Below are 13,158 nucleotides of genomic sequence, written 5' to 3'. Positions count from 1 at the left end.
CCACCTGATGTTGCGAGCGGCACAGCTGTCGAACACGTCGGCCCTAAGCTGGGCTGGCGAGTCCACCCACTAACCGACAGCTCAGATGTAAAAGTGATAGTTGTCGCCAGAGATTTTCTCGTGCTTGTCGATGAGCCCACGTCCTCGGCCCTTTTGCTCAAGAACCACAGCCTGATCGACTAGCCAGTCGCCCGTCGTCACGTTGAATCTCAAGTGGCACAGCTTCCATTACCATTTCTGCATTACTACAACCACCGCTCTTTCAACCAGCAAGACAGGGCATGGACCACCTCGTCCGGCTTCTCCATGGTGGCCCAGTGCGAGGCATCGATCTGCGCGATCTCCAAATCTGGCAGCAGGCCAGCCTGCCTAGACGGTTCAATGAACGAAGGCAAGCAAATGTCATCGTCCGAGCAGGCCATGAACAAGGTCGGCACGCGAACCGTTAGCCTATCGCCGCGTATATGTCTCTCCTTCTGCCAATTCAGCCCAAGCACGTAAACTTTATACCAGTTGAAGGCACCAGCAAACCCGGTTTCTTTGATACGGGCCATGTACTCGTCCTTCCAAACACTCCCATCCTTGGCGTAATCCCTGACTTCCTCCCTGCAGTCGGCCTCAAGGAACGCCCGGACCGCGCCGCGGGTGCAAAAGATGTCCCTCAAGCAATTGGGGCGGCTGCCGTGCAGCGCCGTCCACAAGCTCTCGGCGCGCTGCTGGGTCAGCTCGGCCGCGTCCGGATCGGTGAAGTACTCCCAGTAGGCGTAGCGGGCGTGGCCGGTGGCCTCCTCGAGGGCGTAGTTGAGGTACTCCAGGTTGAAGGGCGACTCACGGTCGGGCGGCATATAGGCGATGCTGATGAGCACCAGGCCGGCGACCAGCGCGGGCCCGCGCCACAGCCACATGCGCTGGGCGAGGAAGGCGCCCCAGTCGTGGCCGACGACGATGGCCCGGGCGACGCCCTCGGCCGCGAGCAGCTCGGCGAGGTCGGCCGTCATGAGATCGGACGTGTACATGGCCGGGTCGGCCGGCTTGGACGTGGCGCCGTGGCCCAGCAGGTCGGGCGCGATCATGCGGTGCCCGTTCAGGGGCCGCAGCGTCGTCATGATGTACGACCACAGGAAGGCGCTGTCCGGAAAGCCGTGCAGGAATAGGATCGGCGGCTTGTTGTTGTTGCTGCTGCCGGCGCCGCTGTGGAAGGAACCATTGCTGTACCTCTTGTGGCCGCCGTGCCAGCCGTTGGGAGCGCGGGCGGAGGCCAGAGACGACGTCGGGCTCGCGGGCCCGGTCGACGGAGACGAAGACGACGAGGGCGTGTCGGGCTGGGTGTCGTAGTAGGTGTACGTCAGTGCGCGTGACGTGGTGAAGGTTTTCCTGGTAAGGCCTTCCATCATCTATCTGTCCTGTAGGTTGGTTGCCTTTTCTCCCGCCGTCCTCTCTCTCTCTCTCTCTCTATTTCTCTCTATTCCTCCTCTCCGGACAACGTTGGTTGTCCTTTTTTGCTTTTTCTTCTTATTCGCTCGCTTGGCTGGCGCCCTGCAGCCGCGCTGTCAGGGAGGGGTAGGTCGGCTGTTGCTTTTGCTGCAGGAACGGGAAGACGACGCCACGGACGTAATCACGATCGCTTTCGAGCGGGCGGCGGCGGCGGGGTAGGTAAGGGTCGAATGCTCGAATATTGTGCTGCGAAGGGCAGCAGCACCGTTGTGGCTTTCTTCGCCGCGAAGAAGAGCAAGGAGGCAGGCAGGCAAGCCACCGGGGGCTTATATTGCGTCCGTTTTGCTGCTCCACCCACACTCACACACTCTCCCACACACACCCTTCCATTTTCATCTTGGTTTGGCACAAACCCTCAATCTCCTTCTCAGCCTTACTCACCTTCGGGTCGGGGGACGTCGCGCTGATTAGTAGCCGCGAGCTGCTCCCGTTTGGGGGCAGAGTCCCGCGCGACGGCGCGCGCATGGCGCATGGCGCATGGCGCATGGCGTTTCTTCTTGGCTGGAAGCGAGCGAAAGAGCGAGCGAGCGAGCGGGCGGGTGGCCGCGCGGGCGCGCGCGCATCGTGCGTGCATGCATGCATCAAGGCGAGCCAGCCGGCCCAGGTCAGGGGACGGACGGACGGACGGCGTCTCCGCAACACAACACGACGATGGATGATGGCGCACATGGACCCCCTTCCTCGGCCCCCGATCTGGGCCTTAGGGACCGACTTATCAGGCAGGAGATGCGCGAACATTCGAGAGAGCCATGGGGGGGGGGCGCCGAAAGAGCGAAAGCAGGGAAAACAGCAAAGCGGGGCCACACAGAGCCAAACCGCCGCTTCTGGGCACCACACACACGAGACGGGGGGAGGGGAGGAGAAGTACCTAGACGCAGGGTGTGGTGCTTGCGCTGTTTCGTTGTTGCATTGACGCCGTGGCGCGCTTTTCACCGCCTATCAGCGGATTTTACAGTCGCCTACCTCGCCTAAAATCCCGTACGTACGAGAGCAAGATGTCGTGTTGCCGCGCTTCTCTGTCTTTCGAGAAAAGCCTGGACCAACCCCCGCCCCGCGGCTGATGATGGTGGACCCTCTTTAGGTGCTGCCCGGAGGGTTTTCCGTTTGTCGCTGGATAGGCGGGAATGAAGAGAGGGTCGATCGGGAAGTCTCGAGGGTGGGTGTGGACGATCATCACCATGCCATGCCATGCCATGCATGCATGATGCATCAAGCCGCCGGACTCGCCGCCGCCGCCCGTCGCGCCTCAAACCTTGTTTTCTGCTCTGTCACTGTTCATCTACTACTCATCGTCGTCACATGCGGTCTGTTGCACTGCTCTCTTGTTGTATGGAGAAACCCAGGTCTATACTTTGTATTTCTCTAACCTCCCCATGTCTACATTGGAAAAAGAAACAAGAAAAGAGGATACTGTATGCTTCATGACCGTAGGGATCTATCCTGAAGAAAAAAGAGAGAAACGATCAACGACGTTGCAATGTTGCGTTTCCCCACGCACGGGAAATGCATCATCCCAATCTCCGAAAATAGCTTCCCATTTTCCTTTTCCCCTTTCGAGATACCGACCTTCCCGACGCTTCTGTCTGTCTGGTCTTTTGTTTCGATGCGCGGCGGTGACGTCGAACATGACACCCCCCCACCCCCCGTCGTGCATCCGTTTCTTCCCTTTTATTTTTTTCCCCCTCTCTCCCGACGCTTCGGCCCGCGCTCATCATCAGCGACTCGTCGTGATCGCCCACCAGTTGCGGTCGTCGATCCCACTCCCGCTGCTATTCCCATCATGCCCCCCTCCCCTCCCCCTCCCCATCACTGACGACGACAACACGGGCGCCTCCCTCCCCCTTCTTCAGCTTCCCCCCTCTTCAGTTCTTGACATCGGCCTCCGCGGGACCATCGATCCGGTTGCCCTCGCGGTCAAAATGCAGGCTCTTGTTGTGCCACAGGGCGTGCTGCAGGGCCCACGCGATCTTCATGCCCTTGACGCCGAGGCGCATGGGCACGGGGACGGGCTTGTCCTCGAGGATGGCGTCGATGAACTCGTTGGCCTCGGTCGCGAAGGCGTCCTCGAAGCGCTCCCAGTACTCGGGCGGCACCTCGTGGCTGATGCCGGTCGCGGAGGCGATTTGGACGTGGTTCTGTTGCTCGAGGTTAGTTGTCGGTGGTGGTGGTGGTGGAGGACGGGAAGGATGTTGGGGGGGTGAAGGCACTTACGATGCGCGGAATGACATTCACCATGATCTTGCCATGCGTGCCGATGATCTCGGTCGCGACGTCCTGGCCGTGCGCCTGCGTGCGGCTCGCGGCGTAGTACGCCATCTTGCCGCCCCAGAACTCGACGACGGCGATGCCGTTATCCACGTCGCGGCTCTGCGCCAGCTCCGGGTGGTGCGTCAGCGTGCCGATGGCGAAGACCGTCTTGGGCACCAGGTCCTCGCCCAGGAACCACATGGTCAGGTCGACGTCGTGGATGCTGCAGTCGACGAAGACGGCGCCGTTCTTGGCCGCGTACCGCACGAAGAAGCCCGTGTCGTCGCGCAGGTCGCCGGTTTGGCTGCGCACCATGAAGGGCGTGCCGATGGCGCCGGCGTCGATCTTGGCTTTGGCGTCGCGGTAGGAGGCGTCGAAGCGCCGCGAGTAGCCCGCCATTACTTTGAGGTGCGGGTTGGCGTTGGCGGCGTCGACGACGGATTGGGCCTGGGGATCTGTCAGTTCGGGGCTGCTCCAATCCACGACCCGCCGCCGCTTTGGGAAATGGGACGGGAAGTGGGGCGTTTATAGGACAAACGCACCTCCTCGATGCTCGTCGACAGCGGCTTCTCGCACAGCACATGCAGGCCCTTGGCAATCGCCGCGTTCGCCTGCACGGCGTGCAAGTCGGTGCTCGTCGACACCCACATGGCCTCGAGCCCCTGGTGCTCGAGCATCTTGTCGTAGGAATCGTACACGGTGACGCCCGAACCCGGGCCGAAGAACTCCCTCGCCCACGCCAGCTCGGCCTCCGAGATGGTGCACACGGCGACCAGCTTGGCCGATGGCGTGCGGTACATGAGCGTCTTGGCGTGCCGCTTGCCCATCCGCCCGAGCCCCACGACGCCGATGGCGACGGTTTTCGTGGGGGCTCGCGCTGGCATGTTGTGCAGCGAGTCCATGTTGTTGACGCCGGGAGCCATTTTGGGTTGTGGTGGTTTTCTGGCAAGTAGAGGAGGGTGGAGAAGAGGGAGAGAGAGAGGGAAACTGAGCTGCTGAGGAAAAGAAGAAGCAACTTAGCAAGGCGGATCGCGTCTTCTTAAATTCATCGTTTCCCCTCGGACTGAAGCTCTCTCGCGGGGCTGGCTGCTGTGTAGAGCTCCTGTGGGGTTGTTGGCTTTGGGTCTGGGGAAGGCTATGGCGCGGGGAAAGACTTCCCCTCGGGGTTTTCTGCGGGGGAAGGAATGGCGCGAGCCGACGGCGCGCGTCGGGGAAAGAATGCCCCGTTCGCCACGTCGTGGCACCTCGCGATGCTGTCGGAGCAAGTTTTCGACGAGCCCTTTGGTGTTGAGCGTCCGGAGGGTCCAGATATTCGACCCCGCTACCCCGCACTACTGCCCGCATTGACGTCAAACGCTGGAAGGTGGCTTGGGGGCTAAGATTGGTGGTTTAGTGAAAAGAATGTTTGCGGTAGTGCGGCTCATCACGCGGGGCGTTTCGACGTGGAGGGGATTGCCCCTCTCGTCCGCCCGGGAGTGTTGTTCGAAGTGGTAGCGCGATTGGTATTATCTCCGTCTTCTAAAGTTTCTACATCTAGCTGTCTCGCGGCAAGTAAGCGGTGTTTCTCTGCATCCAAAGGAAACAACGAATGACACTTTCTCCAAACTGGATCCAACTCTGAACTCCTCTCCTTGCTGGCCTCTCCCGGAACTTTGGAATCAGGAAGCTTCTTCCATCCTTCCTTTCCCTCTCCCTCCGTCACCTCCATCCTTCACACACACTCCCCTCCCAACAACCCTCCTCCCCTCTCACACCCTCCCCCCCATCCTCCTCTCCCACGCCGTCGCAACCAGCTCCCAATACCTCTCCGGCTCCATCCTCATATGCCCCACATGCGCACTCCCCTCAAACACCGCCCTCTCCACCCTCAACCCCCTCGCCCGCGCCTCCTCCGCATGCTCCTCGACATCCCCCGCAAGAATCACCGCATCCGCCGACGAATACACATACAACCTTGGCGCATCCGCACTCACATACCCCGCATCATTCAGCACATCGCGCATGCTCGTCGCCGCCGTCCTTACCCCGAACAATGGCGGCACGTGGAAGCACAGCACCAGCAGCACGGCGAGTACCAGTTGCAGCGGTAAGCGGATGAATGGGGAGGGAGGTAGTGATAGCGACATGGCTGCCAGCCCCTGCGCGAACCGCGACCGCCCCGGCGCCGAGTCGTAGATGATGCTGCTCGCGGGGAGCGCGGCGCCGTTGGTGAGGTGCCGGTACTGCGCGGACAGCATCGCGAGGTGGCCGCAGCCGCCGTTGGAGAGGGCGTGCACGAGGAGGCCGCCGCCGCCGGTTGTTGGAGGAGGCGGCGTAGTCGTGGTGGTGGTGGTCGGGACGTACGAGCAGATGGCGGCCAGCGCGGGGGCCAGCTCGCGCCGCTGCCGCGCCGCGGTGTTGAAGAAGAAGTCGGCTGTTGCGGACGTCACGAGGAGGATGGGCGAGGCCGGGTACAGCGTCCGGTAGTACGTCGTGTACTTGGCCACGTGGCGCGGCAGAGCGTCCATCCATGAGCATACGAGGATGAGGGAGGGCGTGTCCGTGCCGCTGCTGCTCCCCGGCGTGGTGCGCTGTCTCCCCGTCCCGCAGGTGGCTGGGTCGTATAGGTAGGTTTTGTGGTTGAGGCGCTGGAAGTCGGGGAGGCCGGGGACGGAGGAGGAGTCCCCGGCTTGGGCTTTGTCGAGGGGGGTTGTCGTGGACATGTTGTGGCTCTTTTTTCTTTTTTTTTTTTCCCTCTCTCCTTTTTGGACTGCTAGCTCTTTTTCGTTGTTGGCGTTGGCGGATGTATATGGTGGTGGATTTGGGCCGGGCAGAACAGTAGTAATGATAGTGAGAGCTTGCGAAAACAGCGAGTGTCGAGTACAAAGCAGTGCTGCGTACAGCGGGCAAAAGACTAATCACTACAGCCACGCCGAGGTCGAACAAGTGTTGAGGGAAAAGGGTACAGCAAATTGCTTTTGCAGACTATTGTTGCACCATCTCACAAAACCTCAGCTCCGGTGTTCGGCCGTAAAATTGCACCTCGTTGTTAGTCGCGCGCGAGTCAGGGCGTGGGAAGGCCCGGTTGGCCATGTTCTAAGCCCGCCCATGGCGTGCCCGTTGGCCAATGGCAGCTCGTCATTCGTCTCCTCGGTATCTTCCACAACTTCGTGGATCTTATCTATCGTGATGTTGTCTGATCCATCTGGAGCTCGAAGATGGTATCTACTCTGCAGCTCAACAAATACTTCTGGGGTTCGTTGAGTCTTCCGTTTGCTTGTGCCTCGGTTCAACTCGGCTTTGATTATTCAACTCCCGCAATCTACGCTAAGTTCCTCCATGCAGCAAGGAACTCTGCAATTCAAAGGTAGGCTTTTGCGAGTCCTCACGAGGAGTAACGTGCCAGCAGACGTGGACATCGTTGTCTTGGATTATCCTGCCAAGTAAATGCTCCTCTCCCACACTTTCGATCCCAAGACGCCGGAAGACAATGGCCCAGCGGCTTCAATAGGCGACCTCTCTGCCGCCAGCTCCCTGCCTTGCGATACTTACTCCTCAGTTAATTATAGGATGTTGGCGCCGGTTAGCCGATCCCATACTGACATTGCTCCAAGGCAAAGATGGAAGGGGAGGAGGACACTCCTCGCTGGCCTTCCCCATCATATCCTGCTGAGGAAGAGAGCGAATCCCACCCGGAACGCTTAATGTTAGAGCTGGCTCCTGATAAAAATAGTTCACTTCCTTATCAATCATCCGCGAACGTTGGAGAGCAAGCAATTCCTGAAACCAGGAATCCTGCTGTACTTGACGAGCCCGCTGTACCTGTCGAACCCACTGTTCCTGGTGATGGAGCAGTTGCGTCTGGTGATGACGCAGCTGTGACTGGTGACGGGACAGTGCCGATAGCTACGGAAGTAAGTAAAATTGTCCATTTGACTGCTGAGCTTACTTCTGACGTATAAAGTCTGGGGCCTCGACACGACCGACGTTGGCTGGTTTGAGTCCACAACAACGGGACGAAGTTGTCCTCATATTGTGCCGCTGTTTCCCGAAGATATTGTCTCAATTTGTTCCCAATACTTCACCTCCAGAGACGAACGTGCCGCCTTCTACCGCTCAAAATCTTGTAACCTACACCATTCGATCCAAAACCTCAAAAAATGACTCGTACTGGACACCTAAAAACGTCGACGAGGAAGAATGGGACCGGATGCATGTTGAGGGGTACGGTTCAGTTCTTGAGATGAGAAAAGATGGGTATCTCAGTAAGACGCGAACGGCGGGAAACAAGTTTAGTGCTTTGATTGACGAGACGATGGTCATCCACTCTCCTTACCTCATCAACATTATGCCGGAACTCGTCGGGTACTATCCGAGCTCCAAAAACGCCGGTGGCAAGCTCAGTGTTGGGAACCAGATGATGAAAGTCACGCGACCTTATCGGATGTTTGGGGGTGCACGGGAGAACATCCAGCGAGTATCTGATTCAGACGTGTTGTTGTGGTCCAAAGCGATGGTTTATGGCAATTTGGTTTCGGGCCCAGGCTCCTGTGCCAGAACTGGCATTTTTTCGCTTCGGACATGTTCCCTGATTGTCTTGACTTTGCTCGCCTGTATAATGTGCAGCAGTTCTCTGGCAAAAACGGCAGCATTCTTAGCCGCGTGAAGTTTCCACATGTCATTCTTGTGGGAGTCTGCGTAGTCGGATATCCCACCTATGACAAGACAACTCCCATTGACATTGACACCTGCCGCTTCCATCTCAATACAAAGTACACCGCCACAGTTTTTGCTGATTTCGTCCCTTCGTTCTCCTTTTTTGATAACAGAGTTACCAGTGGCAATCCTGCCCTTGTGGAATACGAATGTATTCCGGTGTGCATCGGTGCGCTTCGGCCGCTGAACGAGTTGTTCTGTGTCGCAGGATTCACAGCTCTCTTCCTCTTTCTCGTGGTAGTACTCAGGCTTGAATAAATAATCTTGGTCTCTTCCAGGCATTGCGAACTCTGGAAACTCGTTGAGCTTCATGAGATGGTCGTTGAACTTTGTCTTCTTCAATCTGTGATTCGACTGGAGAATGCCAAGTGCTTGCTTGATGTGCCAGTCCGGATCTTGAACTCTGCCTTTCCTCTCATACCCGCCGTCAACCGTGACCTTGCCTCGGTCGTAGTAGACAACTGCATCTTCTCCATCACCAGGGAAGCCGATCACTACGTCGCCGAGGTAAATTTCATCGAGTGGGTTCCCTCCGCGACTTGGACGAGGGACTCCACCGCCTATGCCAACAAGTAGGGCAATCTTGATGTTCGGAAAGCTTCTGAATAGTGGATATGTCAACCGACTGACGCTGACATTGCCGGTCTCGCCTTCTGGGAGACAGGCTACAACGACTCGATGTTCTTCTACCCTTCCGCAAATGTACGTGGTATCGTCGAAGTTTCTGTCGATGGATGGAGTCGTGTGCTCGTCATCAAGCATGAGCCTTGCCGGATCCAGCTCGACATCTGGGAGTGCGCAGATCCACGCCACATTGTAGTCTTCTGCCGACAGCTCCGCGTCGGTCGCCATTACGGACGGTATTGGCGAGCAGCCGAAATCGAACACTGAAATGAGTCGTTGAGTACGACAAAAGGATCAACCCTCATTCCACGTCAGTCTCCAGGGAACTTAAGTACCCAGGCTGAAGCCGGTACGGCTGAACGGCTTGCTTGCTGCGCATGCTTAGCCGCCGCCATGCTTTTCTTCCTTTGGCAGCCGGTCGGCCGATTATGAGCCGCCAAGGCGAGCTGTGCTGTCTGCCTCGCTTCTCGCCTCGTGTGTGGCGTTTTGCCCACGCCTGTCGCTGCACGCCATGTCACACATGCAATGCACGCGCAATGCACGCACGCAGCCTCTCACATAAGCCCAAACGAAAGCATTGAGTGTTAACGGAGCGAAAGCTATTGCCGTACAAAGATGTTTTCTTCTCAATAGGTAAGAATTGCTTACAACGCACTCACAAGCGCTGACCGGAGACAAACTCCCTTGCAGCGACAGCGATACCGACATACATATTAAACGCAGGTACGTCTGTTGAACTCAGCCTGTGGTTCGCTTTCCCAAAATCCCAGCTGATATACATATGCCCTTCGTGTTCTTAGCAGAAATCGATGATAGTGTGTTTGAACATAGTAACGGCTGGCACACAAGGGCGAGATTCCATTTCTACGTGTATAAATACATCTGAAACGATTTCCCTTTCATCGAGCGATGGTGGTGTAGTTGGTTATCACGTCAGTCTAACAGGTTGCAATGCGTCTAACGCAACGCTTCTGGACACTGAAGGTCCCGAGTTCAAACCTCGGCCGTCGTACAATCTCTTTTGTCCAGCGCACGCTTAGCCTGGTGAAGTTGTGGAGAATTCTTTTTTCCCGCAGTGGACAGTGCGGCGGTCCGACCGTAGACACAGTTCCTTCTTCTTCGGAGAAGAAACTGTGTACAGGCGGACAGGCTGTTCTTTTTGATATGCATCTGCATGCCGGCAGCTGAACTCATTTCCCGACTTCAGGCCGGAGTCACGCAGCTTGTGGGACTTTTGGACGGCAGTAAACGTGGACTGCAATGTGCCTGTGTAGTACGGGTCCTCGGGCTGCCTTTTTTCTTTTTTTTTTCTTCATTCTTTCGCTGTCGGAAGATGCGGTGGAGCGCGGAAATTTCGGTTACGGATGGCGTGGTCGGACCGGGAGTCGGACCGAGCGTCGGACCGAGAGAGCAACACGGACCCGAATACCCGAGGATGAGACCATAACGCAAAGCGTGGGGGACGAAGCGCAGGGAGAGAGAGTCCGTCTGAAAGTTCAATGGTGTTCTTGTACTGACGGGGCGTTTCTATACACAGAAAAAGGGGGGGGACATCAGCGTTCAGGAGCCGGCACGACGGAACCAAACCACTTCCGGACTGTCGACACGCTTCCAGTCGAATAGAAGACGGCAGCAAAAGCCAGAGAAAAGAGCAGACTGACAGCTTCCACCCTTCTCACTTCTCAACCAGCACTCTCTCACAACCCCCGTCTCCCTCTCAGCACTCCTCCACAACCCCCGTCTCCCTCTCAGCACCCCTCCACAACCCCCGTCTCCCTCTCAGCCCCGATCACTCACAACTTCGTCTCCCCCTTCGCAGCCCCGCCACCACCCTCCCTCTTCTCCCTCCCCTCCCTCTCCCGCATAGCCACCCGACTCCTCAACAACGCATAAACCGTCTGCAGCCTCGGCAACTCCACCCCCCTACTCTTCGCAATCCTAATCGGCAGTCCCAGAATAACCTCCGTCTCCAACGGCGCGCCCCTCTCCCAATCCAACAGCATACTCGGCTTCCCGCCCTTATTCCTCTCCGTACTCCTCAACACTTGCTCTGGGCTGGCCAGCGACGCGGGGAACGCCGCTCCCAGCACCCGCGGCGCCGCGTCCCAGATCTCCTGCATGACGCCGCGCAGGTGCTCGCGCAGGTCGGGGTCGAGCACCATGTCGGCGTTGCCGCGGCCCCCCGAGAGGATGGCGGACGGGTTCATGGCCGCGTTGATGGTGAGCTTGTGCCAGCGGATCTGCTGGAGCTCGAGCTCGGTGTGTGCCTCTGCATCCTTCAACCCGCCGAGATCGTTGAACAGGTGGACTAGCTCCCTTACGCAGGCGACGCCGCGCGTGGCGAGGTCCGCGAGCTCGGACGACGACGACGGCGAGGCGGAGGCGGCGGAGGCGGCGGACGAGGAGGAGGCCGCCGCCGCCAACCCATCCGTATACGCGCCCATACTAATCCGCGTCCAGCGATTCTGCCTCACGTAGCCGTGGCGCAGCTGCTCGGCGCTGATGACCGTCACCGCCGAGACGATGGGGTTGCGCGGGAAGCGCGCGCGGTGCGCGGCCTCGATGCCGACGCCGTTCTGGATCAGCACGACGCACGTCTCGGCGTCGACGAGCGGCGCGATGTCCGCGCTGTCGTCGGTTACGTCCGGCAAGGCTTTGGTGGTGACGATGACGTAGTCCCATGGCGATGAGGTGGCGGCGGCGGCGGCGGCGCTGATGGAGGGGAAGACGGCGGAGGGCGTGAAGGTGTAGGTGCCGAAGGCGCGGGTTTCGAGGGTTACGCCCGAGGCGGCGATGGTGGGGTAGTTGGAGCGGCAGACGAGGGAGACGTGGATGTTTTTGGTCGGCTGGTGAGGGGAGTGGATGAGTGAGTGGGTGAGTGGGTGGAGGATTGCAGTGGGAAGGGGGACGGTGGGAGGGAAGGTTGGATGGTCTGGGGAACTTACGTGGTGAAGCCGTGAGGCGTAGAAACAACCTACTGCTCCAGCGCCGACGAAGAGGATGTGGATGGGCCTGAGGGTGGGGATGCATGAGCGGTAGGGTTCTTGACTGAAAGCGGAATGCAGTTGCTGATGCGGTATGGAGACACTTACCTCCCATCTCCGCTTTCAGAAGTCGACATTGCTGAAGAGAAAACTGAAGTCAAGACGGCAAAAGGGTACGAGAACGGGATATAGAGCCAAGAGAAGCAAGGTAGTGTCAGGTACGGGACTGTGACTCAAGGAAAGCGACTGGAAACACGGGCGGCGGAGAAGAAGGGTCAATTCGAACGTTGGCGACAAGAGATGCGATGTCTAGTGAGCAGAAAGCCTATTGGCCGGTGGTTGCGCTGGTGTTGCCGTTGTTTCCGGTATCTCAGAGGACTCGACGTTGGGTCAAGGGCCGAGCTGCGGAGAAGGGCCGGCGCGCTCTGGCAATCGATGGCGCGACGCGGGGCGATCGAGCTGTCAGACAGAAAGTAGAGCCGAGGTCGGATCGAGGCCCCCGGCCGCTGCCACCGCCCCAATCCTCAAACACCGACCCTCTCTCACATGACTCCAGGGGACGCCTGATTGTTTTTGGTTTGTCGTTAATATTCGTGGCTTTATTTTTGTTTTCTGTCTCTGTCTCTCTCGTTGCTCGTCTGCGGCACATCACACAGATGCGAGTACATAATGGTATCCACACTAAGCGCCAATTAAATCAATCCCATCTAGCCCAAGTTTTTTGACAAAAGAATCCAATCCCATCCAATCCATCTAGAGCTTCTCCTTCTGGAGACCCTTCCAGCCCCACGCCTCGGCAATGAGCTCAGCAGCACGCTCGCCAACACCCAGAACAGTAAGCATGGGGTTGATGGTCGGCATCTCGGGGAAGACACCGGCGTCGGCGATACGCACGCCCTGGAGGCCGCGGATCTTGAGCTGCGCGTCGACGACGGCCATGGGGTCGCGGGCGACGTTGCCCATCTTGGTCGTGCCCGCCGGGTGGTAGACCGTGTGGGCCACGCGCCGGCCGTACTCGCTGAGCTCCTCGTCCGTCTGGATCTTGGGGCCGGGCGCCACCTCGCGCTTGAGCCACGACTTGAAAGGCTCCTGCTCGGCGATCTTGCGCGCAGCC

At 58.5% G+C, this 13,158-nt stretch overlaps 4 protein-coding genes and 1 non-coding gene across 5 annotated transcripts; 1 reads left to right on the top strand and 4 right to left on the bottom strand.

Moving 5' to 3' along the window:
* Positions 1–245: 245 nt before the first annotated feature.
* On the bottom strand, positions 246–1,391 carry SLS55_001359 (uncharacterized protein; the record flags this gene model as incomplete). Its single annotated transcript, XM_066772853.1, has 1 exon — positions 246–1,391. The coding sequence occupies one exon, from the start codon at positions 1,389–1,391 to the stop codon at positions 246–248; it is 1,146 nt and encodes a 381-aa protein (XP_066638132.1).
* Positions 1,392–3,642: 2,251 nt separating this feature from the next.
* On the bottom strand, positions 3,643–4,391 carry SLS55_001358 (uncharacterized protein; the record flags this gene model as incomplete). The annotated part of the gene is made up of 2 exons (XM_066772852.1): positions 3,643–4,188; positions 4,386–4,391. 2 exons carry the CDS (start codon positions 4,389–4,391, stop codon positions 3,643–3,645), a joined length of 552 nt encoding a protein of 183 aa, XP_066638131.1.
* Positions 4,392–8,238: 3,847 nt separating this feature from the next.
* On the bottom strand, positions 8,239–9,074 carry SLS55_001357 (uncharacterized protein; the record flags this gene model as incomplete). The annotated part of the gene is made up of 2 exons (XM_066772851.1): positions 8,239–9,037; positions 9,067–9,074. The coding sequence occupies 2 exons, from the start codon at positions 9,072–9,074 to the stop codon at positions 8,239–8,241; spliced, it is 807 nt and encodes a 268-aa protein (XP_066638130.1).
* Positions 9,075–9,966: 892 nt separating this feature from the next.
* Positions 9,967–10,072, top strand: SLS55_001356. Its single transcript has one exon. It is a non-coding gene; the product is annotated as a tRNA-Val (tRNA).
* Positions 10,073–10,853: 781 nt separating this feature from the next.
* On the bottom strand, positions 10,854–12,159 carry SLS55_001355 (uncharacterized protein; the record flags this gene model as incomplete). The annotated part of the gene is made up of 2 exons (XM_066772850.1): positions 10,854–11,992; positions 12,153–12,159. The coding sequence occupies 2 exons, from the start codon at positions 12,157–12,159 to the stop codon at positions 10,854–10,856; spliced, it is 1,146 nt and encodes a 381-aa protein (XP_066638129.1).
* Between the last annotated feature and the right edge of the window lie 999 nt (positions 12,160–13,158).

Source organism: Diplodia seriata (genome assembly GCF_021436955.1).
Source record: "Diplodia seriata strain FDS-637 chromosome Unknown scaffold_1, whole genome shotgun sequence".
Lineage (NCBI taxonomy): Eukaryota > Fungi > Ascomycota > Dothideomycetes > Botryosphaeriales > Botryosphaeriaceae > Diplodia > Diplodia seriata.
The sequence above is the reverse complement of the archived record's forward strand: the minus strand, read 5'-3'. Positions and strand labels throughout refer to the sequence as shown.